The 27,910-nt window shown below is 38.6% G+C and overlaps 2 protein-coding genes across 4 annotated transcripts; both read left to right on the top strand.

The window, feature by feature from the left end:
* The first annotated feature begins 734 nt into the window (after positions 1–734).
* On the top strand, positions 735–6,654 carry LOC113579831 (amino acid transporter heavy chain SLC3A2-like). Its single transcript, XM_027014019.3, has 9 exons — positions 735–881; positions 1,355–1,567; positions 2,279–2,469; positions 3,536–3,709; positions 4,042–4,130; positions 4,243–4,379; positions 4,587–4,884; positions 5,048–5,110; positions 5,939–6,654. The coding sequence occupies exons 2-9, from the start codon at positions 1,377–1,379 to the stop codon at positions 6,284–6,286; spliced, it is 1,491 nt and encodes a 496-aa protein (XP_026869820.2). The 5' UTR covers positions 735–881; positions 1,355–1,376; the 3' UTR covers positions 6,287–6,654.
* A 3,685-nt stretch (positions 6,655–10,339) lies between these two features.
* Positions 10,340–23,292, top strand: si:dkey-19b23.10 (uncharacterized). Of its 3 annotated transcripts, none has more exons than XM_035536639.2 (15): positions 10,340–10,545; positions 11,594–11,648; positions 15,538–15,638; positions 15,831–15,920; positions 16,042–16,985; positions 17,088–17,209; positions 17,440–17,577; positions 17,754–17,968; positions 18,147–18,298; positions 20,040–20,143; positions 20,275–20,335; positions 21,265–21,353; positions 21,440–21,583; positions 22,111–22,208; positions 22,712–23,292. In XM_035536639.2, exons 5-15 carry the CDS (start codon positions 16,154–16,156, stop codon positions 23,106–23,108), a joined length of 2,352 nt encoding a protein of 783 aa, XP_035392532.1. In that variant the 5' UTR covers positions 10,340–10,545; positions 11,594–11,648; positions 15,538–15,638; positions 15,831–15,920; positions 16,042–16,153; the 3' UTR covers positions 23,109–23,292. The 3 variants fall into 3 exon arrangements, with proteins under 3 accessions (XP_035392532.1, XP_081551350.1, XP_035392533.1); XM_081695224.1 differs by having other exon boundaries at positions 14,950–15,638; XM_035536640.2 differs by lacking the exon at positions 15,538–15,638.
* The last annotated feature ends 4,618 nt before the right edge of the window (positions 23,293–27,910 follow it).

Genomic DNA, 27,910 nt, shown 5'->3' with positions numbered 1-27,910 from the left:
ATATATATATATATATATATATAAAAGAAAGAACTTGGTAAAAATCTGACAGAAATCATGTATCTTATACATGTTCATCTTCAGTATGAATTGCTACAACAATGTGAATATACTATTTATCAGACACAAGAAGTGAGTTTGGCTCATGGTTTTGGAAGCAGGATTCTGCAGCAGGCCTAGTGGGAAACCAAGCTACTGAAACCTTAACTCTAGGCTCGTTTTATTTCTTTAAGATCCAGCACAGAATAGTCACACACAGCCCCCCCCCCAGTGAATAGCCTGTGATTGTGATAAAGACTTCAAGCCGACACAGCTAACACTGTAGTCTGAACTTCGATCATAATCATTCCTGTAATATTTTTGACAGGTAAAGTCGATGTAGAAGGTTTCAGATCCCAGAATTTGCTAATTGCTGGCCAATTTATTCACTGAGGCTAATCCCTGGATAAACGTAATCCGGTCACTTAAATATTACAGTGAATTAAAATGGTAGTTTTTATCCTAAATGTTTATTCCAAACATTACAATCCATTCATGCGAACCTAAGTTCAGTAATGTAGAAAAGATACGAATAAAGTGATCATGAAACTGGAAAATAACGTCTTCGCAAAAGACGTTTTGATATTTTTACGTTGTATTAAGGTGAAAAATAAAGGTGTATGTTACTCGGCAAAACTGCCTACGTTGGTAAACGTATCCCAGGATATCGATGATAGCCGACACGGTTCAGCTAACCAATAGCTGCCAGGAGGGCGGATATATATTGAAGCGACGGTAATCCTGATTTGCAGTGTTTAGTATACATCAGCGTAGTGTTTACGGTTAAATTATCAAGACATTTATTGCGTTAGGACGCTGACACCATACTGATATTTCCACAGGTAATCTAAAATTAACAACTTGTTAAATAATTTAAATCTGTAGAGACCACTAATTAGCTGGGCAGAATTTGGGATTTTCTGTCTGTTTACGTGTTTCTCTATCCGACTATTAGGGCCAACGTTAGTTTATATTTGAACCACTGTTAGACCTTTAACTGTAGCTATTTAAATGTGGATAATAAGATTGGTCTACATATTAAATTAGATCGCTAACTAACTAGTTTAGCTAGTTTATGCTGTTGCTGAGTACTGTTTAGATACACACACGGTAGCTAGCCAGCTAGGTTAGGGTAGTTCAGTGTGAACGGTCCCGAGAGCGTATGCAAAAATAATGAGAGGGTTTTTTTTTTTGAAGTTATATTTTAAAGACTTTAACTAGCCAACCGTTTAGCCTGTTAACTATAACCTGTGACAATTCCATAGTTTAATTTACCGCTTCTATAGCTAACTGCGTGTCTTGTTTTCTCGTCAAGAATTGTACTGTCCAGTCAGACCATGAGTAAAGGGACAGAACCGAAGGAGGTCGAGCTCAACGAGCTGGATCAGGAGAAGCAGCCGATGACCGCGGAGACCCCGACAGACTCCGAGAAAAACGGCTGCGTTAAAGTGAAGGTTGCGGAGGATGCCGAGGTGAAGTTCACCGGCCTGTCCAAAGAAGAGCTGATGAGAGTTGCTGGGACCACGGGGTACGCATGTCACCCTGCATGTCACCCTTCAGGGCAGTGGGTTGGACGTGTTTAATAGTACGTTAGTATGGGTACTGAGCAACACAGTCACATTACAGGTGGATAATCGGTGAAACCTTGAAACACCATCTCTGATTATGTGCTTATGTGTGACAGATTACTGTCTTTATGTTTTACTCTCTCGATACTAGAGACGGTTAGAGTTTAGTATTAAGCTAATTATTAATGGAAAGCAATCTTTTTGACACTTAAATTTCAGAATTAGAGACTTGGTAATTGTAACCATGTTATATAAATAATATAAAAAACATTGAAAAACAACAGTGGGCTATTAATTGTTAACTTACAGGATCAGCTTCAGTGATCATTGTGAGTTGTGTTTTGGACTAGCACAGGGACAACGGACCAAAAGCTTAAATTCCCTTCTCCAATTAATAGTGGTGTCCCAAGCACTTTTAAAGGAAGAATAATTTTGAGTAACTGCAAGTTACTGCACAAACACATTGTTATCTTGAATTACTGAGTGTAACATTAAAAAAAGGAAAGCACTGGTGTTTTAACACATTGATGAGGCAAATTGGAATTATTTTCTTTGGGTTTTTTTTTAAAGGGGGAAACTTTGAAAATCTTTACTTAGTTTCACTGTTAGCAAGTGACCTTAAAGGTGTCCCGGCACTCATCTATACACACATTAACCTGTTATTCCCTCAGGTGGGTGCGGATTCGCTGGATTTTGCTGGTTCTCTTCTGGCTGGGCTGGGTGGGCATGCTGGCTGGCGCAGTGGTGATTATTGTTCAGGCTCCTCGCTGTAAACCCATCCCTGACATGCAATGGTGGAATGAGGGTCCCCTCTATAAGATATCCGATTTAAATGCCTTCTCTGGAGACAAAGGCATTAAAGGTATTTTAATAATGTTGTAGATACAACTGTTCTTTTAACTTGAATTAGTATTATCATTTGGATCACGAAATAATACCTTGAAGGAATTTTAATCTAGAAAGGTAATGCATCATTTTAAATGGCATGCTTCACCAGGAATACATCTTGAGAATGGTTGCAGCCAATGTTTCCTTGAAACATCTTGGTGGGGTGTCTAGGGGCCTTAAACCTGCAGGCCTGCAGGACTTTATACAATTATAATGCCAGAGGACAAGATTCAGAAAGTGTTAAAACTGTGGAAAAGGACATTTATTAATCTAGAACAGATGACCCCATGAATATGAACATTTACCTGTTACCTGTTTTCAAATGTTCTAATTTTGCTGTTCAGATTTTCAAACCTTTCTTGAGTTGAATCAGTTATATTATATTATATTATATTATATTATAACTATCTTCATGTTTAGAAATCACATGATAAAGTAAGAATGTTTGAAGTGACTATATTGCATGATAATGATCATTTTATTACAAAGCTTTAGGGAAGACTACCGCAGATATGGACTGTGGGTAATATACTAAAGAACTTTAAATATTTGCCAGTGTGGATTTAATACTGTGAGAATTAGTCATAGTGGTTAGGCTTTACTCTGTGTTGTGTTCAGGCAATGCCAAGCTGTCCCATGGCCAGAGTCATAGCTGTCAGAATGAATGATTGCCAGTGGTTGCTGACTGTCTTGTGACTCTGGCATCAGAGATCACATGCTGAACTAGTCCTTTACAATCTGCTTCTGTCATCACTAAATTATGCTTTCTCTGGGATTTTCATGAATTTGGGTAGGCCTTTGTTAGGCAGTTGTAATGAAAGAGGGGTTATGTGCACACACAGTCACTCAAAAAAATTAACAAATAAAAAAATTGACCTGTGCAATGTCACCACAGTAAACTTATCAACCAGAAAATGTTCTTAACCTTTGGTATTCATGAGCAGAATATCATATAGTCATAACTGCGGTTAATGATTAAAGATTTGGCAGAGGGCCCAGGCTGTAGCTTGGTACTGATTTTGTTCTTGATCTCTCTGCAGGAGTGGAGGAGAAGCTGGACAGTCTGAATCAACTGAAGGTGAAAGGGCTGATTCTAGGCCCAATTCACAGTGTTCAGGTAGACCAGCTGGCCACCCTGGATTTGAAGACCATTAACCCTGAGGTGGGTGAGGAGAAAGACCTGGACAGCCTGCTAGAAAGAGCCCACAAGAAGGGTGAGTGTCCTTAACCAGCCATGACCCCTAATGACCTCTCCTAGGAATGATCTCATTGCAGCATGAATGCCTTTGTGTACATATCCTCTGACCTGATATTTAGGTGGATGTCAGTAATTTTAATGTCTCTTTCTGACACATGTTGGGTGCCTGTGTTTAGTCTAACCTAACTAACACTCTTCCGTACTGGGCAGCAGCATTCACCGGTTTGTTTCATAAGTTTGAACTCCAGGTAAAAATCTCACGGGGGTGTTACATTAAAGCATACCTTTTCTCTCCTTCTCCCCCTCTCCCTCCCTATCCCTCTCTCTATCTCTGTGTCCCTCTCTCAGGTATCTCCATAGTGCTAGATCTGACACCCAACTATAACAGAACACTAGCTTGGTTCAGCAATGCAGCTGCTGTTGCTGAGAAACTAAGAGTAAGCCCTAATAAGAGAGAGTATATGTGAAAATGTGTTCATAAATAGGCCATAGCTCTGAAAGTGGATAACATTAATCTAAAAAGAACCCTTCTCTCTCCCATTCTGTCAGGATGCCTGTGCCTACTGGCGACATAAAGGAGTGGATGGATTCCTTTTGTCTGATCTCCACCAGATTGCCTCAGTTCACACCTGGCAATCTATTCGGGATGTTGTTCAGGCCAACACCACGGAAGGGACCAAGAAAACGTAAGAGTATGTTGATGTGTTGTGAGACACAGTGTGATTGAATTGACGACTTTTAAGCAGTGTTGATAGCACCCCCTGTTGGTAGCTTGGCTCCATAGCCATTTGCAATTTAATCATGTGGAATGACACGTAAGAAAAATTGAGGTTGAATACTTGATGTATTATTTGAGCAGAGAAACTACCTTGCTATATGCCTCTCTTCCACAGTGCTTTGATTGGTTCAGTCACCAGTCTACCTGTAGATGCTGTCTCTCAGCTTCTTAACAAATCTGAAGTTGACCTGTTGCTAATCGGACTACCAAGCCTCGTCCATTCTGGGGTGGACCATGCTCTGGCTGTCAACCAGCTGTATTCCAGTCACCCACAAACCAGTCTGGGCTGGAGCCTGACCCCACTCATCTCCACATTTGAAGCTATGCCCATACGCCTCCACCATATGCTACTCTTCACGCTGCCTGGCACGCCGGTGTTCACCACTGGAGTGGAAGTTGGCCTGAAAAAGGGGGTGAGTGGAGATGGCTGGTTGGATGTATGGACAGATAAATAGATGAGAAAATAAACTTTTTCTATGTAGATGCATAGTTTTTAAAAATGCACTTTACTTTTTCTGTAAATGTCTGTGCCCAGTTACTTGAACAAACTAACTCTGCTCAAATACCCCTTTCCAGGAATCTCTTCATGTGATCTGGGACTTGGAAAATCTAGCTGATGAAAATAACAAAACAGCAAAGGTGAGTATAAGTAAACTAGTGTTGTATCGCTGTACTTCTGAAAGAAATGCATCATTGCTGAGATTCTCGGTTGTGTCCTCAGGGACAGATAGCTTTTCATTCACATGAACCAGGTAATCAGTGGCTACAGACTACCTGGCCAAGGTTTGTTAGGAGCACAAACAGAGTAAAAATGTGGACACTAGACATACATTTGGTACAGTCTTTACAGTCAGAATACATGAGACACATAAACACAGCACTTAAAGAAGAGTTTAGTATAAAATACATAATTATTTTATGATTCCTTACTGTGGAGCAAGTTTGGAAGTATTATACCTACATTTCCTATTATAATAGGAAGTAATTTTACTTACAGGACAAACATTAACTTGGTGTCACATGGCTTGGTGTCTTTGGGATGGGGCAATAAATCGCTACTTGTAACAGTTGCAACATTGCAATCCAGATTGAAAGGCTATCAGCAGTTATAAAATTGTACATAATTTGTCAATTATTACTGAGTGAGCAATACTTGCAGATTTGTGAACACAGTATATTTGCCACTGATGGTCATAGTTCATTCTGATTTCTTTTGTTAAACTTATGCGATATGACAATTTGAATACTTATGCGTATAGCCTACACATCTGCTTCCATGGGTTAAAGATTTGTGAAGAGGTTTTGTGAAAAGCCACAAAAACCGAAACCCTCCGTTAGCCTGACTTCTGCAAGTAATTCTGGGATTTTTTATGAATAGAAGCATATATGTGCTTTATAACCTTTTTCATCGTTTAATCATTCTTTTGACGCCAATCTGTAATGTTTATTCATCTCTTTCTTTATCAGATTGTAAGAGCAGAACGCGGGGAGGTACGAGGTTTCTTTAAGACCCTGAGTGATTTGAGAGGCAAAGAGAGAGCTCTGCTCCATGGAGACTACATCCCTCTGCACAGCGCCACCTTCTCATTTGCATTCCTCCGCCTCTGGGATCAGAGTGAACGCTTTATCACTGCCCTAAACTGGGGTGATGTACCTGTCACCATGATGTTTTCCAATAACGATCTGCCAGCTGAGGCCAGAGTCCGCCTCAGTACAGATGCTGAAAAAATAGCTGTGGACAACATGGTGCTATTAGACAAATTGGAGCTAGAGCCCAAACAGGCTATTTTACTGTCCTACCCTTATGCTGGGTAGAGACATTAGCAAAACTATAAACACACAGCGGCACTTCATGCATTGTATTATTGTTATTGGGACTTCCCCAAAAAGGCTGATGTTAAAAACTTTTGAGAGTTCTGTTCTCATCACTGTGCTGTATTTTAGTTGATGAATATGGAAATATGGAGTCTGTTTCTTACAATAGATTGTTTCCCAGTAAATACTTTTAATTCTACTTTTAATTTTATTTTAGTTCTTGTTTTCCTATTTAATATTTAGATTTTTTAAGAGCCCTAATGGGAACTCTGAAACAGTACTTTGACAGTTCGAGGGTCCTTGAACATTATAGCCATGTTTGTGAATGGACCACGATGAAAAATTAAATCTAAAACAGTGGAAATTCAGATGTCTCGTGTCATGTTACTACTCTCTCTCAGTTGCTCTCTGTGTGACAGTGTGGTTGCTGTGTGAAAGGCATGCATTTTTATATCTGTCACCGTGATTGTGTAAAAGACATTGTTTATGTGCGTGCTTTGCCGTTGTGCCACATACCGTTATTTCTCGGCAGGAAAAGGAAGACTATAATCTACAGGTGTGCCTAAGTATGTCATACACACTATGGTTTTCTACTCTATAAAACTCAATTACTTCCTCTAAAACAAACCTCAAGATAAAAAAGGCGAAGTATATGTTGGGTACAGCAATTATAACTAATGTTCAGTTTAGTAGTTTTTCAATTCTTAACTCAGACCCTTATTTGTAGTAGTGTCAACAGATGTATATAACATCCTTGTAAAGACAAAATATCCCAGGTGTCCAGTAATTTATGGTACATTAGGAAAGCTGCTGTGCTAGTTTATCATGACACTGACTCAGATTTCTAAATGCAGATCAAGCTCATAACCATGAATCATTTTAAGTGTGGCAGTGTTACTATATATGTTACTGAACATAAGATATTATATCTTATCTAGTCATTTTGTCTTGTTTTTTCATTTTTATTTTGGACTCTTATTTCACCTGGTTTTAGCTCAGTTATGAAGTGTGTGTGTGTGTCTGTGTGTGTGTGTGTGTGTGTGTGTGTGTATACTTCCTCTTACTGATTGTGATTGTGGTTCAAAAGTTTGTTTTCCCCCCCAAAACACATTCACAAATATTCCAATAAGTGGTAAGGTGCGCCTATTCCAGTAGGCTACTAACTTTTTTTTCTATTTTTTTATTTTACACTTGAGTACTACAGCTGAATATATAAATAATTAATATAAAATAAGGAAACAAAAACATTTCACTTTGTAAAACAAGTCGAAAGCAAATTAATAAACAGCCAATTCACCCAAATGCTTGTGATGGTGTTCATTCTTGTTGATGGAATCGAATTAATTAACTCTGGTTGGCCCTAAAACAAACAGGGATTGTGTATCACAATAAACACAAAAATCCCCAAAGAAATACATAAAAAGTAAAGGCTGCAAAAATGAACTAGGCCTTACATTTGTCAAGTGTCAACGAATCTCACATATGAAACTGGAAAATTCATTCAGTGAGGCCAAGCGTGGATTCAGTCTATATGTTGATAAACTTCTAATAAGGTTAAATATCATGGTTTATTTTTAATAAATAGGTTATGGTTATTATTATTCCTTAATATTTATGGTTTAAACTATCAAAGGATGTGCAAAGCCATTTCTGTATATTCATCTGTATTTTTTCAATAATTCCCTTGTGTTGATGTTTTAATTAACTGGATACCATGTAATTACATTAGCATTCTATAATAGTGTCGCATACTGCGAGCCTGTTCTGTGAAAGATTCATTTGCAAAGCACATATCACTAAGGTTTTTTGTTTTTTTTTTCATTTTTGAAAAGCTGTGAAACTTTACAGATATTCTGATGAAGACAATATACTTTGAAGTGTACAGCAGAGTAACTCAGCTTTTTTAAAATATAAGATACATAAGATTTAAGTTTTATTTACCTGGTTGAAACTCAGAGGTCTACACTTGATGTTTACTATTCTTCTTACTTATTTTTTTACTATGGTATTTACTATTTACTTTTCTATACTATTCTATTTATGTCTATCTTGTCAAAGATACTAGATTTTATCATGCATTATATAAGCATAGATTGCTTACATTAGGTTTGTAAACAGCAGATTTTTAAAAATGATTTCCTACAAATGTTTTATTTAAATGATCATATATGATTCTTCAGACAACACATCTTCATATAGCCATGTATAAATGTATCTTTAAAGTAATTCAAGCATCTTAAATTCTTTATAGTGTCAATTTCATTTTTTAAAATAATCTACATTCATCTTTACTGAGTTAAAAAGATAAATATATAAAATATTATTTTCAATATATGTACAAATATATGCTATTTGTGTTATTTATATGCTATTGACCGGTCTTATATTAAAGAGCAATAAAAGTCCTAACATTTATACTTGTGGGACTCCATGTGATCTCCATGTTGTTTTCATTTTAATTATTGCTGTTGTTTATAGAAGCCTCAATAATTAGATCATTATGCTGTTATGACAAATCTGACATGAACTAGACTGTTAGGAATAATCTGAATGTATAATGTTACTGTACAGCCACAGTAAACTTCTGCCATCTGTATCTGTGTGTGTGTGTTCAGTTCCGACTGTCAGTAGGGCTTTATGATATTTGAAGACACACCAGAGAGAGGTTTCTGGTAAAAAGCGACGTTGCTTTCTTGTTATGACAATGTGTGGTTGAGCCGCTATGTGAGTAACATGGCAAGGTATTTGTGTGTTTTTCATGTATGTGTATGAGCCTGAGTGGAGATGGGTGTTTCGGTCTGACTGGGGTCAGGTTTTGACGGCAGTGAATCGTTTTTTTGCTGTTTTTTTTTTTTTTTTGCAAATTTGAAAAGAACTAGTTTATAAGTACCAAGACTAGTATATAAGTACAACCTTCTTTCAGATTAAAGGTTTATACAACATATGAAAAATATATATAATTTTTGGAAAACATATTTTGCACTCCAAAACTACTTTCATTGCACATTTAGTCATTTAGCACATTACAGTTATCTTTAAAATATTTTTAGAATTAGTCTCACTTAATTGCATTCTTGGTTTTAGTTTTGGGATAAACATGAAGTTCTACTCTCTGTCTTACAGGATGCTACTTAGAGAGAACGCCCCCTCTTGCCCTGACAATGTGAAACTGTTCTTGGTGCGGTGCACAGTCATGCCCGACTCTCAGTTTTACTGGGTCAGCCCACTGACATTCGCTACACTCAAGCTCACCTTTGTAATCTTCAGCTTTATCTTCATCATTATTGACTACACTTCACAGTGTATGCAGAATTGCTTGATATCATCCAGGTTTACAATGCTTCCTTTTGTATTGTACTATTTTTCTAAGATATTATCTCTTTTTTATTCTTTATTTAATGAGAAAAACTGGAGGATTCCATACATACAGAGAAAATAACATTAGAGAGAAAAATAGTAATCATCTGACCAGAAAGAACATATTATCTCAATCTCATGTACCGCCATCAGTCTAATGACCGCTGTATTTATATTAGAAATAGTAATTATACAAAAATTAAGAACTACACTTAGTCATGTTATTTTATGCTAAATTAATTATAACTTTTACTCATGCTATTGTCACTGTGATTAAAATGCAATTACCACCTCACATCACGAACACTAACAGCAAATGTGATCACATCACTGTGTCAAACCTTAATGATACCTTAGGCCTCTAGCTGGAATCTCTGTGACAAAGAGGTTTTAAAGTGCCAAATCCTTTCTATTGTCCTCCTACATGTCTGCGCAGAGTATTACCTATACTCACCAGAACTAGGAAAAACCTTGGATCTTGGGGATGATGACATTGTAAAGTTAGATTAAAATATGATGGGGGGGGAAAAAAACCCAAATGACAAATGTAGGAGAAGGAAAAAGAGCGAAGAGTATGGACAAGTGCTTTGTCAAACTGAGAGCAGTCTCTGAGGCCTAGGTTGGCTCGGAGCGATACATGTTTTTTACTCAGGGTAGATTGTGATGTGTGTGTGTTTTTTTCTCTTTCTGTTTCCAGGATCCCAGTGACGAAGTCTTCGAGAGATCAGAGGAACCAAGAGACATCGTACCAAAGCTTTAACCATTACTAACACCTCCACAATCTCTCTCTCTCTCTACTCGTATGTGTGATACAGTCACACATATGCACACACACATGCATCACATATCCTATGTGACAACTCGCAGATTGCTTCAAAACCTGGATGAAACATTTCAGGGAGGTAAGCCATTCATTCTAAATCTAGTGCTCAATCTTCTGTACTTTGTATTTAAGTTTAATAACGTAGCATTTCTCAACATTTTATGTTAATGATAATGCCCATTATACATACAACGTCAAACCAAACAAGAAAACAGCACTGCTAAATGTTTCTTACTTTAAAGTTTGAAATACAGTGAGGTGTTTCATGAAACTTACCACCAACAGCTCCAGCTCTTGCCTTATGAAAGAGAACTTTTTTACTGAGACTTGCTTTTGGTTCAGATCTGAATGTTGCGATACAGAAAGATCTACATTTCTGTGTGATAGGTAAAATGTATTGCAAAACGGCCTTGTAAGTGTTAATGCATTTGATGTATGATTGCAATTTGTTCGTACACTATCACTTTTGATTACCCATGACTGTTGTCATACCTGTTGTACTTCAGATCATGTTCTGGTGTTCATTTGCAAATTCATTTGTAATTATGTGCGTTCATATCAAAAGCAGATAAAGATATTTGCATTAGCTCCAATGCTAATGTCATTTACAAGTGTCATTTTTTCCTTTGCATGGTGAGGACACTATCTTGAGTGAAAACTTTGGAAAACCTTCATTTAGTTAACATTTTGAGTGGTGTTGAAATAAACAATGATATATAGATAATAACAGATGACTATTCTGTCATAGTGACGATGATGGGGTGTTTTCAGTTAGATGTTCTGTGAGGGAAACAGCGTGTAATTGCTTTTGATAATGTTTACAATGTTTAACATTTCTAGGACTTTAGTGTTTAGTGGATTTATCTCAGATTTCAGCATTTATTAAGAATTGTATAAAGTGTATTTACCTTGAATTTGAGCATGTATATAAAAAACCACCCATCAGCTACGGTAAGTAGAATGATGAGGTTTTCTTCATGCCAATTCTGATTTACTGATGCTTTGACATGTGCAATACTGCACAGCTAGCTATCTGTGTATAGGTCAGAACTAGTTTATGGGGTAATAAAAAAAGGTGAGAAATAATTTAGAAATGGCTAACTGATTTTTCCTTATGTTTTGGTTAGATTTGCTTCCAGGTCGCACGAGAAATTCCTTTCCATATTTGTTCACCACGTTTGAGTAAGTATTGTGTTTTTTTCACTAAGTCTACACATTTAATAATTTGTATGGCACATGTTCATATTCAGAGACAAAATCCATGATTTTGTTTTTGCTTTTTTATGAGCTTGTCTTTTTGCACTACTCATCATGATAATCAAAACACATGCAATGTTGAAACTTCGGCTGGTATACACTGAGGTATGTAATAATGTTTGCAGTGAGTAAACATTTTATTTAGTACAAGCGCTATATAGCATTAAAGTTTCTATGCTGGGTTTGCGTTAGGTGCAGTAATCATAATGTGAGTGATTAAATACTTATTTTAACATTTATTCTTATGTAATTAAAAAGTACTAATATACATTTGTTTGGTAAGTGCTACTTCTCATTGTGTTTACGAAAACGATTTGAAAACGATTTGAGCTGTTTGGCATCTTGGTAGCTTTCTAAAGGACAGCATATTAGATAAACCCTAGATAGGCCATTTCTTCCAAGTACTGTATCATACCGGTTGTGCCAATATCCTGGTTCCCCCACAGAAGTCTCTCAGTGGCCTATGATGAGTCAAGTTAAAAAAAAAATCAACAAAACTTCCAAACACGAATGTAATTTATATTATTTCCACAACTCATGTCTGCTTATTTATACTAATAGCTTAGATGTGGTTCCTCAGACGACCTACCATAAAAGTACAGCTACAAAAAACAGTCGCTTTGTAGACAGAGCAAATTGTTTATTCAGTTCACTGTAGTTTCACTGTAGTTACTCCTTTAACCAAACTTGTGGACAAGAAGATTAAGATTTTAATTTTAAAACCATTTTAGTCAGTAAGAGACATTCGTAAATATGCCTTACTACATTGACAACCTTTTGTTGACCTGACCGCGTGTCAAAGTGCAGACCCAAAACTCGCAATGAATATTGCATTAATGTGCTAATGCGCTACCTTTATTGGAGTGATTATTGGATTTTTTTTCCTATAATAAGTGTTGCTTCATTAGAAATATATTGACTATCTGGCAGCCAAAAGTAGTGTAATTGTGCTAATTGTAGGAATCTTAAATGGAAAAACATTTTCAGAAATGTTTCATTTTGTATTTGGAGGTCAAGAAATTAAGGAGTCATGCATTTTTCTGCAGATAAACATAGTTAAACATATAACCTAAAAATCTTTTCACCTTCTCTTCCTCAACACCTCCAGGTCTTTTAGTGTTTCATCTTGTCTGTGGACAGGAGCTTGTGAAAGTCCAGTTGCTGAGCAATTAAAAAACAGAATATGCTTTGTAGAGCATTTTACCAGATTGGTATCTGAATCTGATTTATTTAGACATAACTGGTATATAGACTTCCTTCTTTTCCTTCAGGATTTAATCCACAGTTTTTGTCATGGGGCAGACATACATAGTGGCAGTAGTTTGCTCACAATTACAGACTTAAAAGAAAGATTATTTATATTTAAGAGCCTAAACTTGAGTCTGTAAAAATTGTATCACATCGTGGTGTACCTGATTGTCACACAGAATTTCAAGTCCAGTGGTTAGGGCGGAGACAAGATCTGCTTCTGCATGAGTAGATCTAGTCTTCTTCTCCAGCCGTGTAAACCGAAATGTGCCTTTCCTTTACTGCGCACCAAATCCGTCCATTGACTTGATTTGTAGTGTGGTGTTTTAAACCCCCCTCTCAAGTAATCTCTACAATTACACAATAGACAGCACAAAGTGCTAAATTGGGCTTAATTGTTTTTTTTTTCTCCAGGCACTATGAATAAGGACCCTATCACTTGGCCTCCTCATCCTCATTCTCAAATCGCACCTCCTGCTCCCATTTCTGTTCAGCTCTCACACGTGACATTTTGACATTGACTAGACCAGATGGAGAATTAGAGATCAATGGAGACAAAGAAAAAAGTCCACACCACTCCGTTAATTTCCCCCTCCTCTGTTCAGTCTCTCACATTGAACTGACAAGAAACTAAACTCAAAGCCTCCACACACTTCCCTTTTTTCACATCCTCTATGTTCTTGTAATTTATTTTCAATATATTTGTCTCCTGTACAAGCTAAAGAGATGTTCGCTTGTCTGAACTTAGGCCCGAGTTAGATTTTCACGGATACATCTGAAAACAGTTATGTAAGGAAATCACATTAGCAGCTCCATTTCCTCACAACCTCACAGATAAGGAGCACAACATTTCTCTTACTTTTGAGAATATTAAAATCAAATCTACTTCACTGGCCTGAACATATATAAATCTGTAAAGCATTGTTTTTCAGATTCAGTCTCTCAGATTCACCCACACTGCTTATGATCAAGTTGAGGTTGGTGAAGGTGACTGTTCCAGGCGAACTGTACTGACCTCACGATTAGCATAGCACATTATTCCACTCAGAAGAACCCATACCATTTGTGGGCCAAATAGATCTGCATACCTCACTGTGTGTGTGGGTGTGTGTGTGTGTGTGTTTGTGACTCAGTGATTTGAGTCACTCTTCATAGATCTTGTTCATGCTCATTGCAGAATCTGTCAGTATGTTCAGCAGAAGGCAGAAGGAGACAGGGAGGCAGACAGGAGTTACATAAGGGGAACCACTATGTGTAGGTGGAAAGATGGGTGAGAAAAGGTGTGAAGTAACCAGCGGTGTATGGAAACTATACTTATGTTGTGGGGTTGTGGGTAGGAGAAATTTGCATGTTTAGAGAGAGAAATGAGGAGAGCAAACAAGAACGGGGGCGGGATGTACGGAGGTTTCCCTTGTCCACTTCCTGCACTGCTGCTGTTTCATGGTCAACTTCCTGTCACATGACTTCGAAACACAAGAAACCTTCTCTTGCATAAAGGCAACTCTTTTTTTTCACCCACAGTAATACACACAAACTGACATGTACACTTGTACAAACATGGTTGCACTCTGGCCGACAGACACACAGAAGTCTACACACTGGCAAACTCGCACACACACACACACACACACACACACACACACACACACACACACACACACACACATACAGTGTTGACAGGAAGCTTTGCCACTCGCATATCGTATACACACTAACACACACACCCACAGTCTCCTTGATGAGGGCTACATGTCGACTCATACGCCTTTCAGACCTAAGACGCTGTGAGTCACTTACCACACGCGATGCTTAAGATAAAACTTTTAAGCATGTGAACAATGGTTCTGATGGAGGTTGTACTTTTACACTGACCTGAGATCGGTTGTGTGGTTTCTTGTAGATACTGTTAACAATCAGGTGGTGAATGATTCCACATCAACATTATAAAAGAATTTTTTATCCTTTTCTTAAATAACAGGTCAAATTGCCTTCATCTCTGACTCTAGAGACCACTTCCAACCCCTGATCAAGACTTCTTATGGAAAAACAAATATTTTCTGGATGTGTTCTCTTTGCTTACTATCTATAAATCAACATAGGCCTTCTTAGACATTAAGCAAAAAACAGGATGTTTTATGATTCTGTGAGTATTGTGGGTGCAAGTTACTACAGTGCTAGGAGACGGTTATAAATAGAGCAGGAGAGAAAGAATGAGGGATAGGACAAGAGACAGAAAGAAACAGAGAGAAAGGGAGATCCGTGACTCTTTCCCCAGGATGTGGTTTGCTTTTTGGGGTTTTAGGGGTGGGGTTGACTCTTTGACAGCTATAAGAGTTACTTTTTGATCGGCAGCACCTGCTTGCATGTATGCGTTCACATGTGTATTCCTGTCTGCTTGCATGTGGGAGTGCTGTAACATGTATGGGTGAAATGTTTGTGTGTATGTAACAGCATGTGTGGGAGGTGGGTAGAGAGAGAGAGAGAGAGAGAGAGAGAGAGAGAGAGAGAGGAGGGTGGGGGAGATAGATTGCACGTGTGAAGGTTTTGTACTTTCATTTGTAAGTAGAAGAGATCGCACCACGGAACATCTTAGAGGCTTATCATATGTAGACAGAAGACAAATTTGAAGAAAACCAAAGATACCAAAAAAGCATGAGAGAAATACCGGTGAGTAGAGCCAAAACCAAAACTGGACATTTTAAATTAGGTGAACTTGACAGAAAGTACAAGATTGTTTGCGCCATGCAGGTGAAAGTAGGCAAACTGCTTGACCTCAGAATCTCTGGAGATGTATCTAAAACCAATACAGCGAAACATCTCTTTCTTTGTTACTGTCTCACTTTTTCTACTTTTTCACAGTTTGATTTACAGTGTGGACTGCAGTAATTCAAGGACAGGAGAGAAAGACAACAAAGCAAAGAGAACAGACACAGAACTAAAGTATTTGAGGTACAAGCTTTGAATTCTCAGTCTCTAATTGTCACTAAAAATCAGGCAGGCCTTTGCTGTTGTCATGTGATGTAGAGTTTAACATGAAATTGCAACTGTGTATGTATTTCAACGTTCCCAGCCTCTAAGATGCCACGACTGTCCTCTGGCTGTCCTCTGACTGGCAAGTAAAGAACTTTTATGCTGCCTCTGGTTCGCGCTCTCTCTCACACGGACACACAACTCCACAGATCATGGCTGACCATACTTCAATTCATCCTTCCGAATCACTTCCAAGTCCCTTTCCAGCCATGTACCGCCTTCAGGCATTAGGTCATCAAAGGTCAAACCATGGCCTTTTCCAGAACAGGCTAAACCAATATGGAGACAGTGGTAACCTCTTGTGTGAGTCCACTGACAACTGTGCCACTTCTGGAACTAGTATGAATAGAATTGATGAACAGATCAGCTCTGCATATTGGGATTTGGAGTCTTCAGTGTCATCTCAGCCTATACCACTGAATAGAACCAAAGCCCACACTGGAGTATATGAGGAGGAGTGGAATTCTAATTCCCAGCAACAGGATGCAATGGAGGATTATGGTGCCACAAGAGGAAATCAACAGAAACTTGACTCCTTCTCTGAGGCATTTTATGGCCGAAACATTTCCAGTATTACCAGCGGTGGTGATCACCGTGAATACAACATGGCTTCAAATGGCTCCCCTCCACCTCTCCCCTCTCTCTCCTTCCCATTGGTACTCAGTCCGCCACCTACACCTCTACCCCCTCCATCTCTCTCCCCTCCCAAACGGGCTATCCATCTTTCCGCTACACAGACACTGAACCACGCACAATCGCAGTCCCCTTCCCAAGGTTCCTTGCATTTCTTTCCACCCCTCCCTTGTACCAGTTCTACTCTGTCAGGGGGTTTTCCTGCTGCCCAGTGGCATGCACCTTCTATGGATTCTAGTGGGAGTGGAGACATAACACAGCATCTCCATCTAGACACAAGCCCATCTGTGATCTACCAAGATGGACTGGGATTTCATCTAAGATCAACAAGCGCTACAGAGAGAGATGCAGGTAACTTACATTTACGGTTACAGAATTAACCGTTTAAGACATTCGCCATGGCCAATTTAGTAAGTTTTTAACTCAGATGATACAAATGCTTTTTTCTCTCAGAATACTCACTGGAGACCTCTCCATGTTCACCTATGGCGCAGAATCCACTCCCACAATCTATTCCAGAGCTTCAGCAAGAGCATGACCCTGAGACCTCTGAAGATCAAATGGCATGGTCTCAGGTGGATGAAATGGCATTAACTTACAATAAAACCATAGTATAATTCAACCTAGATGATTCAACCTCCAACAATGACTTTGGAGTTCTATGACTGGCCAAATTATGATGTTAAAGTATTGCACAGCTCTTTGTTTCAACATCTGTCGCTGAAAATCTACTTGGCAAAGCCTCTTCTGTCATTTCATTTAAACGGTTCATCTAGAATTTAATATCTACTTTCTTTTTCTGTAGATGATCCCGTCATCTCAATCCTTTTGCCCCCCACTCCAACAGTCTCCTGCTCTGACAGAGGCACTGAAAGTGGACGAAGAGCTGAAATCCACTTCTGGCCTCCAGCGAACATATTCCTTATGTTTTTCCAGCTGCCAGGTGTGAACATAACTACCGGAGAAGATAGTTAAGGCGCCTCCAGTGCCCCTGCTGGATGTTTGCCTGCCATTTAATTCTTACAGAGTCCAGTTTTATTTCTGTAACAGTGTAGGGAAATACTGCTGTTAAGTAGCTGGCAGAATACTGACTCACTGGGACTGTCTTCTCGTTACTAGAACACTTCCTCAGACATCTACACTGGAGTGCCTTTTCACAGCATGCTCCACTCAGGAGTAGTGAGGGATGACTGGGAGAACTCAAGATTTCACTACACTCCTCCACCCATGCTAAACCCCACTCGGAGCGGAACAGGGCTCTACTGCAACCTGCTGCTTCCACTGAACAACAGGGGACTGGTATCAGAGGAAAGAGTGCACCGCAGTCGAGAGAGGTGAGAGTTGTGTCTCTGCAGCTTTCAACTGTTGTGTATTAGAGCTTATTCAGCTATGGGTTTTTTTACTTTTGCTGTGAAACTGATCAAACGGATTACAACTACAGAAAACATGATGGACTGCAGCCTCAATCACATGTCTGACTCTCTGATTCTCTGTCTCACGCACACAAACCAGCCACGTGAATATAGGAACTGAGTTTCAGGCTGAGTTGCCTGACTTGCTGGAAAGGGAAGAGCTTGAGGTGTGGCCAAAAGAACCACTCCGGGAAGAGTTACTTTGGAAACCATGGGCGGAGTTAGAGGAGAATGATGTACTACAAGAGCACGGTAAGAACACCAATAAAAAAAGTCATCTTGTCTGACCTTTAAAAAAGTTGTTTTATGGGGTCCTCAAAAGTTATTTAAATGATTATCTTATTTCTTTTGTTTTATTTTGGATTAAACCTATAAAGACATATTTTATTCTTGCATATATGGATGGGCATGTATATTTTATTGTTTTGAATAGTGGCACTGTATTATGTATGTTTAGTACACCAGGTTTAATTGCTGGTGCATGTTTTGGCACCATATCCCTTTATACTGAATAGTCTACGGCACACTGACATCTTCTAACAATCTTGCATTCAGATGCAGTTTCAGTTGAGTGGTTTGAAACTGATGCCCAACATTTTAGCAGAAGACATGTATGCTTTATATATATACAGATTGATTCCATTTTGTCCTGAACACCTTAAAAGCTTCAGCGATTTGTGGTGTTCTTTTCCACATGCAAGTTTGGCGGCATTTTTTGTTTGTTTGTTTTTTTGGTGGCACACTTCTGAAGTCCTTGAACTATAGGCATTTCCAGCCACATAACCAATAATACTGAGTGAGCCAATTTCAGAGAATCCCATGCACACCCAAGCTATGATTACTTCAACCATGTAATTAGATTACAGTTAATTATAAAATAGTTATTACTAGTAGGATTACACTATAGTTTAATGAACATTTATGTTTTTTTCTTTCTTCTTTTTTCCCCATTTTAAATTGTTTTAATTAAGTCATTGGTTCCCATAACGGCTGTCATGCTACAACAGCATCAGTATCAAATGTACCCTGCATTTCTTTGAAGCTTTAGAATATGTACCATGCATTGTGTTTTTATGCATTTTAAACCTTTAAACCCATGCAACTTGTGACTGGAAAATGATGTGCATTTGTGAGTACTTTGTTGTGCTATTAATGCCTTTAATCCAGGGGTGGTCAAGTCTGGTTCTGACATTCTACCGCTCTACCGAATTTGCTTTCAACCCTGTTCTAACCCACCTGATATAGTTAATCAAGTACTTCAGTAGAATCTTAATATGAGTCAAGTATGCTAGATTAAGGTTTGAACTAAACTCTGCAGTGTGGTAGATTTCCAGGACCAGACTTGGACTCCCCTGGATTAAAGGAATGAATAGCACAATTAAATATATCACAAATACACCTCTGTTTAATCCCTTTTAGTGGTGCATATGACATCATTTGTGCTAAAAGATTTATTTGTCGTGAACATGGGATTTGTTTCACGTGGACACAAGATTTTGTTATCAACACAATTTTTTTTGATAGGGTATTTTATGTTACTATATGCATATTTTAAAAAAAATGTATTTTTTAATTTTATTTTTATTTTAAGATAAAACTATAAAAAGTAATCCAAAAGTTAATGGAAAGTAATCAGATTTCATTAATATAACAACCCTTTGGATTAATTACAGATACATTTAGAGATTCATGCACACAGATATAGAGGTAGTCAGTAAGTTGTAATGTAACATTTTTAAAGTAACCCTCCCAATCCTTTCCTTTTATTTAAAAAAATAGTGAGACCAGAATGCCAGAAACAGTACAACTATATATATGCACAAACATATCCAGACACAAACATTTTGTACGTTGTCTCATATTCATTGTCTTGCACCTTTTTTAAAAAAAAGAATTGTTCTTTAAAATAAATACTCTCAGTCCTTCTAGAGGACACAACATGTCTTGCCCAGATTGCTTATAAATGGAAAGCTAAATTAATGTTCTTTTGCAGTGGAGAGTCTTCTAGATCTGAGCATCTCTGCTGCTTCACCTGGAGGTGGCGCTAACCTGGAACTTGCCCTTCATAGCCTCTCATCCTGCCAAGGCAACATATTGGTGAGGAGTGACTAATAATTATTCTTATCTGATAAGGAACTTTTAGTTCTTATATGTAATGCCATCAAATGTCATAATCAATAACAACAACAATAAATCTATTTTTCTCTAAAAGCATGTATCTATTACAGGCTGCTCTGGAGATGATTTTCTTCTCTAACTCAACACCCTCAAGAGACTACCATTATACTGGTACTTCTAACAATCTACCCAGTCACTCATGCTACTCTTTTCCCTCACCTTACATCAAAATATGATGCCATTTATTACTTCATGTTTCAACCACTTGATTCTTCCTCGGACTGCACTCTGACCCTAATTTTCTGCAAATAGAAGGCATTTCTCTGTAAATTAGGAGAATGACATTCCGTTAACACTGGTGACTTGGTTGTTTGCTGCATTGAGATTCGACAGGTCTCATGCAAGAGACCCGCTTGGGGGAGGGGGTGTATGGAGGTGGGTTATGGGGGTGGGTTAATCTTATCCACGAAGGGTTGGTGTCGCTGCAGGTTTTTACCCCAACCAAGCAGGAGCCTGCCTGAAGATGAAACAAGTAGAATCAAATGTGTTCCTGCTTGGTTGCAATAAAAGCTTGCATTCACACTAGACCTTTGTGGATGAGACTGGACAGCCCTCGTCTAGCTCGTCTTCCACAGGTCTGAATGCCAGGGCTTTCGAAAGAATGCTGCGCCTCTTGGTCACATAAACATGAATTGGGATGTAATTTAAATAATTTAAAAGTTTGCATTGTTGATCTGTCATGACACATTCTCTCTTCCAGCTCCATGACAGATGCTTGCAGTTGACCCCTTCATCACAAACTACCTTGTTTATTGTCATTTTAATCCAATTTCATATCAAACCATATTTTTTGCTCTTTCAGTGATGATGCAGATCTCAAATGACAAAGCATCAACAGTACAAAAACTGCACTCTTTATTATGTTCTGTTTTTTTTCCTTTTTTATAGTGCATTTTTATTTCATATTAAGATGCCTAAATTATCTTTAATCTTCTTTATGTGTGGGTATAAAAAGGGCAATTTATTTCCATTGTTCTTTGTTAAAGATCTCTCATGAAACCTTAATACTGAAACACTTATTCTCTCTGATCCTCTCACAGGCAGTGATGTCTGGCGGTTGAGTGAACAAAAGTTGTTCCATAAAGCATTCTCCCTGTATGGCAAAGACTTCTCCTTCATTCAAAAAATGGTATTTGTGTCTTTTTGAAGCCCTGAAAATAAAATTTTATCTACAGGAAAGACCAAACTATTTACAGTCTGTGTATTATTTTTAAGGTAAAAACAAAACGAGTTTCACAATGTGTGGAATTCTACTATCACTTCAAGCGGCTCCAAGAGAAACAGAGGAAGCAGAAGCTGAAAGATAAAGAACAGCAGCTACAGTTGGACAGAGAAACATCTGTTACTGCCACTAACCAAGTACAGCCACCTTTACTCAACACTACTAAACCTAAGCACTTAAAAGAATGTGCCCGCATTTTCAGCCGAAAACTAACTACCAGATTATAGCGTTTATCATAGACAATACTTTTGAAGCATTTTGCTGTACTCATGAAAGGTCAGAAAATCCATTTGATTCAAAACACATATAGACGTTTTTAGGTTTTTACAAGGCTATAGGCTCCTGTCTATTGGCTTCTGTTGTTAAGATATATGGAATCTGATTTTTTACGTTCTTTTCTATGTATAGAGAAACACACTGAAATCGTTGAAATCTTAACAGACCATATGCAAAAGATGCAAGAGTCAGAATAGGTTGAAAATGTTGGAATATTCCTTTAAGTGATAAAATCTAAAATCTAAAATGTTTCATATTTGGTGGTTTCTAATCTATATAAGATAAAAAGTTATACATAGTAGTTTATGGCTCTAACACAACTTTTAAAAGCAATACATTATTTTAATTTAAGATACTTCTATTTTATATGAGATACTTTTATTTACAGATTATGATGCCTTCCAAGATAATGAACCCTATAAATGTAGAAAGAATAATTCATGCACCTTCATTGGCTACAAGCTTCCCATGCAAACAGTGTGGAAAGTAAGTATGCACCTCAGATGCTCCCACACATTGTTTATTTAGTATAAAAACCTAATTAATAAGTGATGTGAGATTCTTAATTTATTCATTCTCTAGAGCTCAAGTGAAAGTTTCATTTCTCATTTTTTTGTCTGCCTTGCATAATCTGCTTGCATACTCAAAGTTTATCAATATTAAAACCATTTGGCAATCAAACTCAAAGCATTTTTGAAATTCAGGAGTCAATGAACTGTGTACCCAATTATTCAGTATATTTGGGAAGAGCAACAGGTTTCAACCATCAGTTTTTCCTTAGGTTGCAATCTGACTCTACTCTCAAGTGCTCTTTTCAGCAAGTATAAAACATGTTTTGTTTTGTTTTTTTAAATTAGGAAATAGCCCAGTCAGCTTTCAACTTTAGGTTGGCTTTTACAATAAAAAAAACAAAAGAAAAAACAAAAGAAAAAAAAAGAAACCTATTTCAAATCTAATCACCATTTTCCCTCTTACTGTTCATTTTTCAGGATGTTCTACAAGATCAAAAGCAGAAATGCTCACATGAAGATCCATCGTCAACAGCAAGAGGACTGGAGGGAAAGAATCTATCCAACCACCCACCACAACCTGACCCAGGCCCTCCAAAACCAGGCCCGAACCATGATGCATCCAAATCATCTTGTTGCACAGACCCATCAAACCCACAATCTGATCCAGAACCTGGTGCAGTCTCAGGCCCAGTTAGCCTTTCTCCAGAGCAACAAGACCCCCAGTGCTTGTTTCACCACAGCTATTGGCAGCATGGGCCCCACTCAGAGTCAACAGGCAGCACCTAAAACCCCAGTCCTGCCACTGTATTCAGGGCAGCAGCAGACATGGGGTTCCCTTCATGGTAACTTGGACTCTGGCCTGTATTTTGACTGACACAAATGCAAAGGGGGAGTTGCATGTTTAAAAGTCTAGAGACGTTTATTAAAATTTAGAACTTCTATACCTGTAATCTGATAACTGACTCACTGCATACATTTTTTAGCAATTTCAGAAACTAACATTTCAGAGACTGACATGTAGAGCTAAATTTTGTAAATAAATGAATATTCTTAAAATATTTCCCTTAAATTATGTGTCTTCTGTCTCTAGGTCCCCCCCCCCCCCCCCAAAAAAAAAAACAACAACAACAACAAAAAAAAACAAAAAAAAAACTATAAGATAAGAATAATGGTTCCTGGGGGCAAGATCATATTGTATCAACATAACACCACAGGATTACCCCAAATATTTCAGGGCTTTCATTTGTTGGGCAAGGAAACTAAACCTGCATATTTAATTCTAATAACCTTAATTATATCGAGACCCAGCCTGACATTTTAGATGAGTAATAGCTTGCTGTTCCCAATTTTCTGATAGTGTCAGAAAATTGTAAAGTAGGAAACAGGTTGTCCTAAGAATTGCCTGTAAGATCTTGATTATTCTAGATTTATTTAACTGCATTTAAAGCCTTGCTATAACTGCCCCACTCACTGTATCATAGTCCTCAGGATCACATGAAACTCAAAGCATCTTATATAGCTTGTCAGGACAACAAGAGATTTGTCATATTGGGGAATAATAAAGTATTCAAGAGCCCATAAAACAACTGTGTTTAACTTGGCCATCAGTAATATTACATGGGATGGCTATTTGAGCATCTTCATAAAACAAGGTATTGTGGAAAAGTCCTCCCACCCTGCTAATTTCATACCCCAGCTCCAACACATTAAGTCCATGAATTTGGCGGTGTATCATCGGCTGTACTGGGAATTGGGAAGGCACTAAAGTGTGCAGTGGTGTGCAAAGATGATGAACAGTGCTCATACAACAAATTTGGGCCACAGACATGCAACTCATTCAAGACATGCAACTCATTCAGAGCAAGGTTGGAAAGTAAGAATTTATTAAGTTATTTTCAACACAACACACTTAGATTCACGTTTCTCCTGAAACAACAAGGAGCAGAAAATAATTCAAGAGTCACTAGTTAAAACTGCACAAGGTAATTCTACAGGGACAACTGAAATCAGACAGTTGGTCACTTATCTTTTGCAGCCTGGAAAACACCTTTTGCATTCTTTAAACCCTAGCTGGACACATACACATACTTGACTGGAGCCCCATGAACAGAAGCAGGCTTCTTAGTAACTGTGGCCCTAGTAGGGTAAAGCCGTCTCATGCTGGGTTTGACCTTTAACACTTCATCCAAGAACCAAATGTTAGAAAATGGTGATGGGTAAGACCCAAACAGTGACTCTGAAGAGCAACCTGATTCTTTTACATTATGGGTTAAGCAGAAGAGGCCATATCCCAGAAAGCGCAGAAAATTGTCAGCTACAGAGAATGGGCAAATCAGAAATAAGGCAGAAATAATGATAACAGATGCTGTTCAACCTTTCATTGGGGCCTGGTCTTTTTGACCAGCTGGAGCAGTCACTGCTGGAGGCCCAGTTTTGAGCCCCCTGTTGACAAACAGCCTGCTGGTGCCATGTGCTGAATATATGCACCTTACTGTTATCCTGTAAGCAGGAACAGTTCATAGATGCTTCTGCAACATTTCCATATTAACATGGTGGTTCACCAGGGTTCCCAAGGCAACTCATAGACGCTTGTCCAGCTTACTTGTATGCAACATCTCTGGTGATGACTGGCTTGTTCTCAGGGGAATGAGACATATAGAACAGGATCTCATTTTCATATTTCAAAAAATGTAATTCAAATTGTAAAGAAAAGTTAAGGACCAAGACTGTGTTTTAGACAAAAATTAAACTTTAAGCATGGAGGAACATGCCAAAAATCTGAAACAGATTTGTAAGTCAAACCTTGACCCTGGACCCACAGGTGTTACATTTACAGGAAAACAGAACTCTGGTTTAATCAAACTCTCTGGGCTTGCAGGGGTTGAAAACAAGGTGGTCATGGCAGGCACGGCACTAGGGAATACCTTGGTGACATCTCTCACAACAGTTATTACACCATCAGTGGAACACACTGGAGAGATGGAGACATTCAGACCATTATAGTTCTTTGTACATCTTATTTTTCTAGGATGACTGCATCCACATTTTACAATTTTGTCCTTTCTGGAATGTTCAGAAAAAAATTAACAGCAACAAAATAAACTGAATCACAAGTGGAAGGTTTTTCAGTGTATTGTACAGAGGTTATCATTTACACATAATCTTACTGGTGCAATTCCTTCAGCAGTGACCCAGGCCAAAATAATAACCAAAACCCACACTAATGAAATAAAACACCACACTAACTAATCCCAACAACACAAGAAACATACAGCAGACTTCCCCAACTCCCTGATACATACACTCCCTACCACCAGCATCCAACACCAAAGTACCAAAGTACCAAACAAACAATATTTACACTCTTTACACAATCTCAATCTCTCTCTCTCTCTCTCTCTCTCTCTCTCTCTCTCTGTCTCTGTCTCTCTCTCTCTCTCTCTCTCTCGCATATATATTGAGGGCCTTTCACAAAACTCTGAAATTTAGAAGTCACCCTTTTTAAGAAGTAAAGAAACGCATAGACAAATTCAGCCTGAATTACATTTTAAAAAGTGGAAAAACCTCAAATTTCAGGTTAATTGTCCAAACAATATAGCAGATCTCTTTCTGTACAAAAGTACTGAGCCCCTACTAGGTGCACCTTCAGCCAAGGGCCACACAGACGACTCCAGTAACAATGCACCACCCATAGGGGTTGAAAAGACTTTACCCATTTACCCTAAGCCTTTAAATCACTCTTGAACCAGTTCCGAGACATTTTAATAGTGAAGGCCCTCATCCTTAGAAATCCTCCTTCAGGAACATATGGAATGCTTCACCCTACAGTTCCTACACTGCTTCTGATGGTATAGCCTTGGACCATGGTGGTCTGCTTGTTCTGAAGCTGATCATTTACCTCCATTTTACTCAAATTTTTCCCCAAGTTAGTTTTCACAGAGAACTGGTGAGTCATCACTGAAGTCTCCCAGTGAGGCCCAGAACCACTGGAAGACTCTTCACTTGAGACGAAAGACAAGGGCAAGCATGGTAAAACAAAACTCCAATGAATACTGCAAAACAATCTTTAAAAATTTGGCAACTATTAAGAGAACAGTTTGTGTGAGGGGTGTGTGGGATCTCCCACAATGCCGGTGGCTTTATGGATGCAACGTGTTGTGTAGATTTCCGTGATGGAGGGAAGAGAGACCCCAATGATCGTCAGTCTGCCAGTATATTTCCTTCCTCTTCCTGTCCATCTCTGCTTTTCTCTGAGCTATCCCTGCTCCTTTAGGTTAAATTCTGAGACTGAGCTTCCCTGTCCTGTCCCAGGACCAATCTCTACTATCATGAGGTCGTTTGTTACTGTGTGCCTGACAAAGGAAACCTTTGACCTTCCCAAGCTGGCCTTCCACCAGACCTGGCCCTGGATATTGACACACTACTGCCATGTCACACTTTAGAATTTAAGACTATAATATCAATTTAATCCCTCCCCCACTTGCTGCGATCATTATTCCTAGTTCACATTTGCTACCTTTTCTTCATATCAAATATGTCATCATGCTGTCAGGTGTCAGTCAGAGGAGGATGGGTTGCCCTTTATGAGTCTTGGTTCCTCTTGAGGATTCTTCCTCTCAGCCTCTGGGAGCCACTCTCACCTTTGGCTTGCTCTATTAGGGTTTGGGCCAGGACATATGTAAAGCTGCTTTCTGTGAAAACTGCTGTTGTGAAAAGTGCTATATAAATAAACTTTCCTTTGTTTACATTGTTATACACATTTGTTTCATGAATCAAGCTCAATTTGTGTAAACATGCATTTACATTTATGGTATTTAGTTGACACTTTTATCCAAAGTGACTTACAATTATTACTGAGTACAACTTGAGCAATTGAAGGTTAAGCGCCTTGCCAACAGTGGCAACTTGGCAGTGGTGGTGCTTGAACCAGCAGCCTTCTTCATAACTCCCAAGACAAGTTTGGGAGAAAGTCTCACCATTTTAACGGATGTGTGGGGCTGTCTGAAGGCAGTGCAGAAGATTATTCGACCTGCAGTGGCCATCAGGAGATAGCCTAGAGCTTCTGCTCTTTCAGTAGACATGACCAAAGGCTGCCATACCGCCCTCTCGAATACAACCGGCCAGTCAGAGACAGCTGATCCCTGCGAGGTGTCAGACATGAGGAAACTACATTACCATGGCCTGTAGGATCCAATGTCAAAAATACATATTATGTAGGTGATGGCTAGTAAACGCACTACACCCATGTCGTTTTCAAGAGTACCAGTATATGGATATAAGCGTTTCCTATTCACAGACACCTGAAGGAAGAGAAAATTTCACTGAGGCACTGAGACACTGCTAGAAGTCTCTGTTGCATTAACTGCACAAATGGGTGTACTGCCATATAGTTCTCCTCACACAAGGCCTGTCTAGGAAACCAGGGCAAAGACAGTGAACAAGACTTGGAGATGAGAACAGATGTTTCTCTGTCATGACAATTCACCACAATCAACTTGAACTTAAGGCTGAATGTCTCATCATCCTGCTAAATAACTAACTAAATAATTTATGGTCAGTGAGGAGTTCAAGCCACTTCAGTGGGAACACGCAAAAAGGCAGTACGCTCTGGTAGTCGGGATTACACTACAGATCTCACATAAACTAATCACTCAGTCTGAACCTGAGAATCCTATA

This window comes from Electrophorus electricus, chromosome 13 (assembly GCF_041902795.1).
Source record: "Electrophorus electricus isolate QZ-2024a chromosome 13, ASM4190279v1, whole genome shotgun sequence".
Lineage (NCBI taxonomy): Eukaryota > Metazoa > Chordata > Actinopteri > Gymnotiformes > Gymnotidae > Electrophorus > Electrophorus electricus.
Note: the sequence above shows the minus strand (reverse complement) of the source record. Positions and strands in the feature narration are given on the sequence as shown.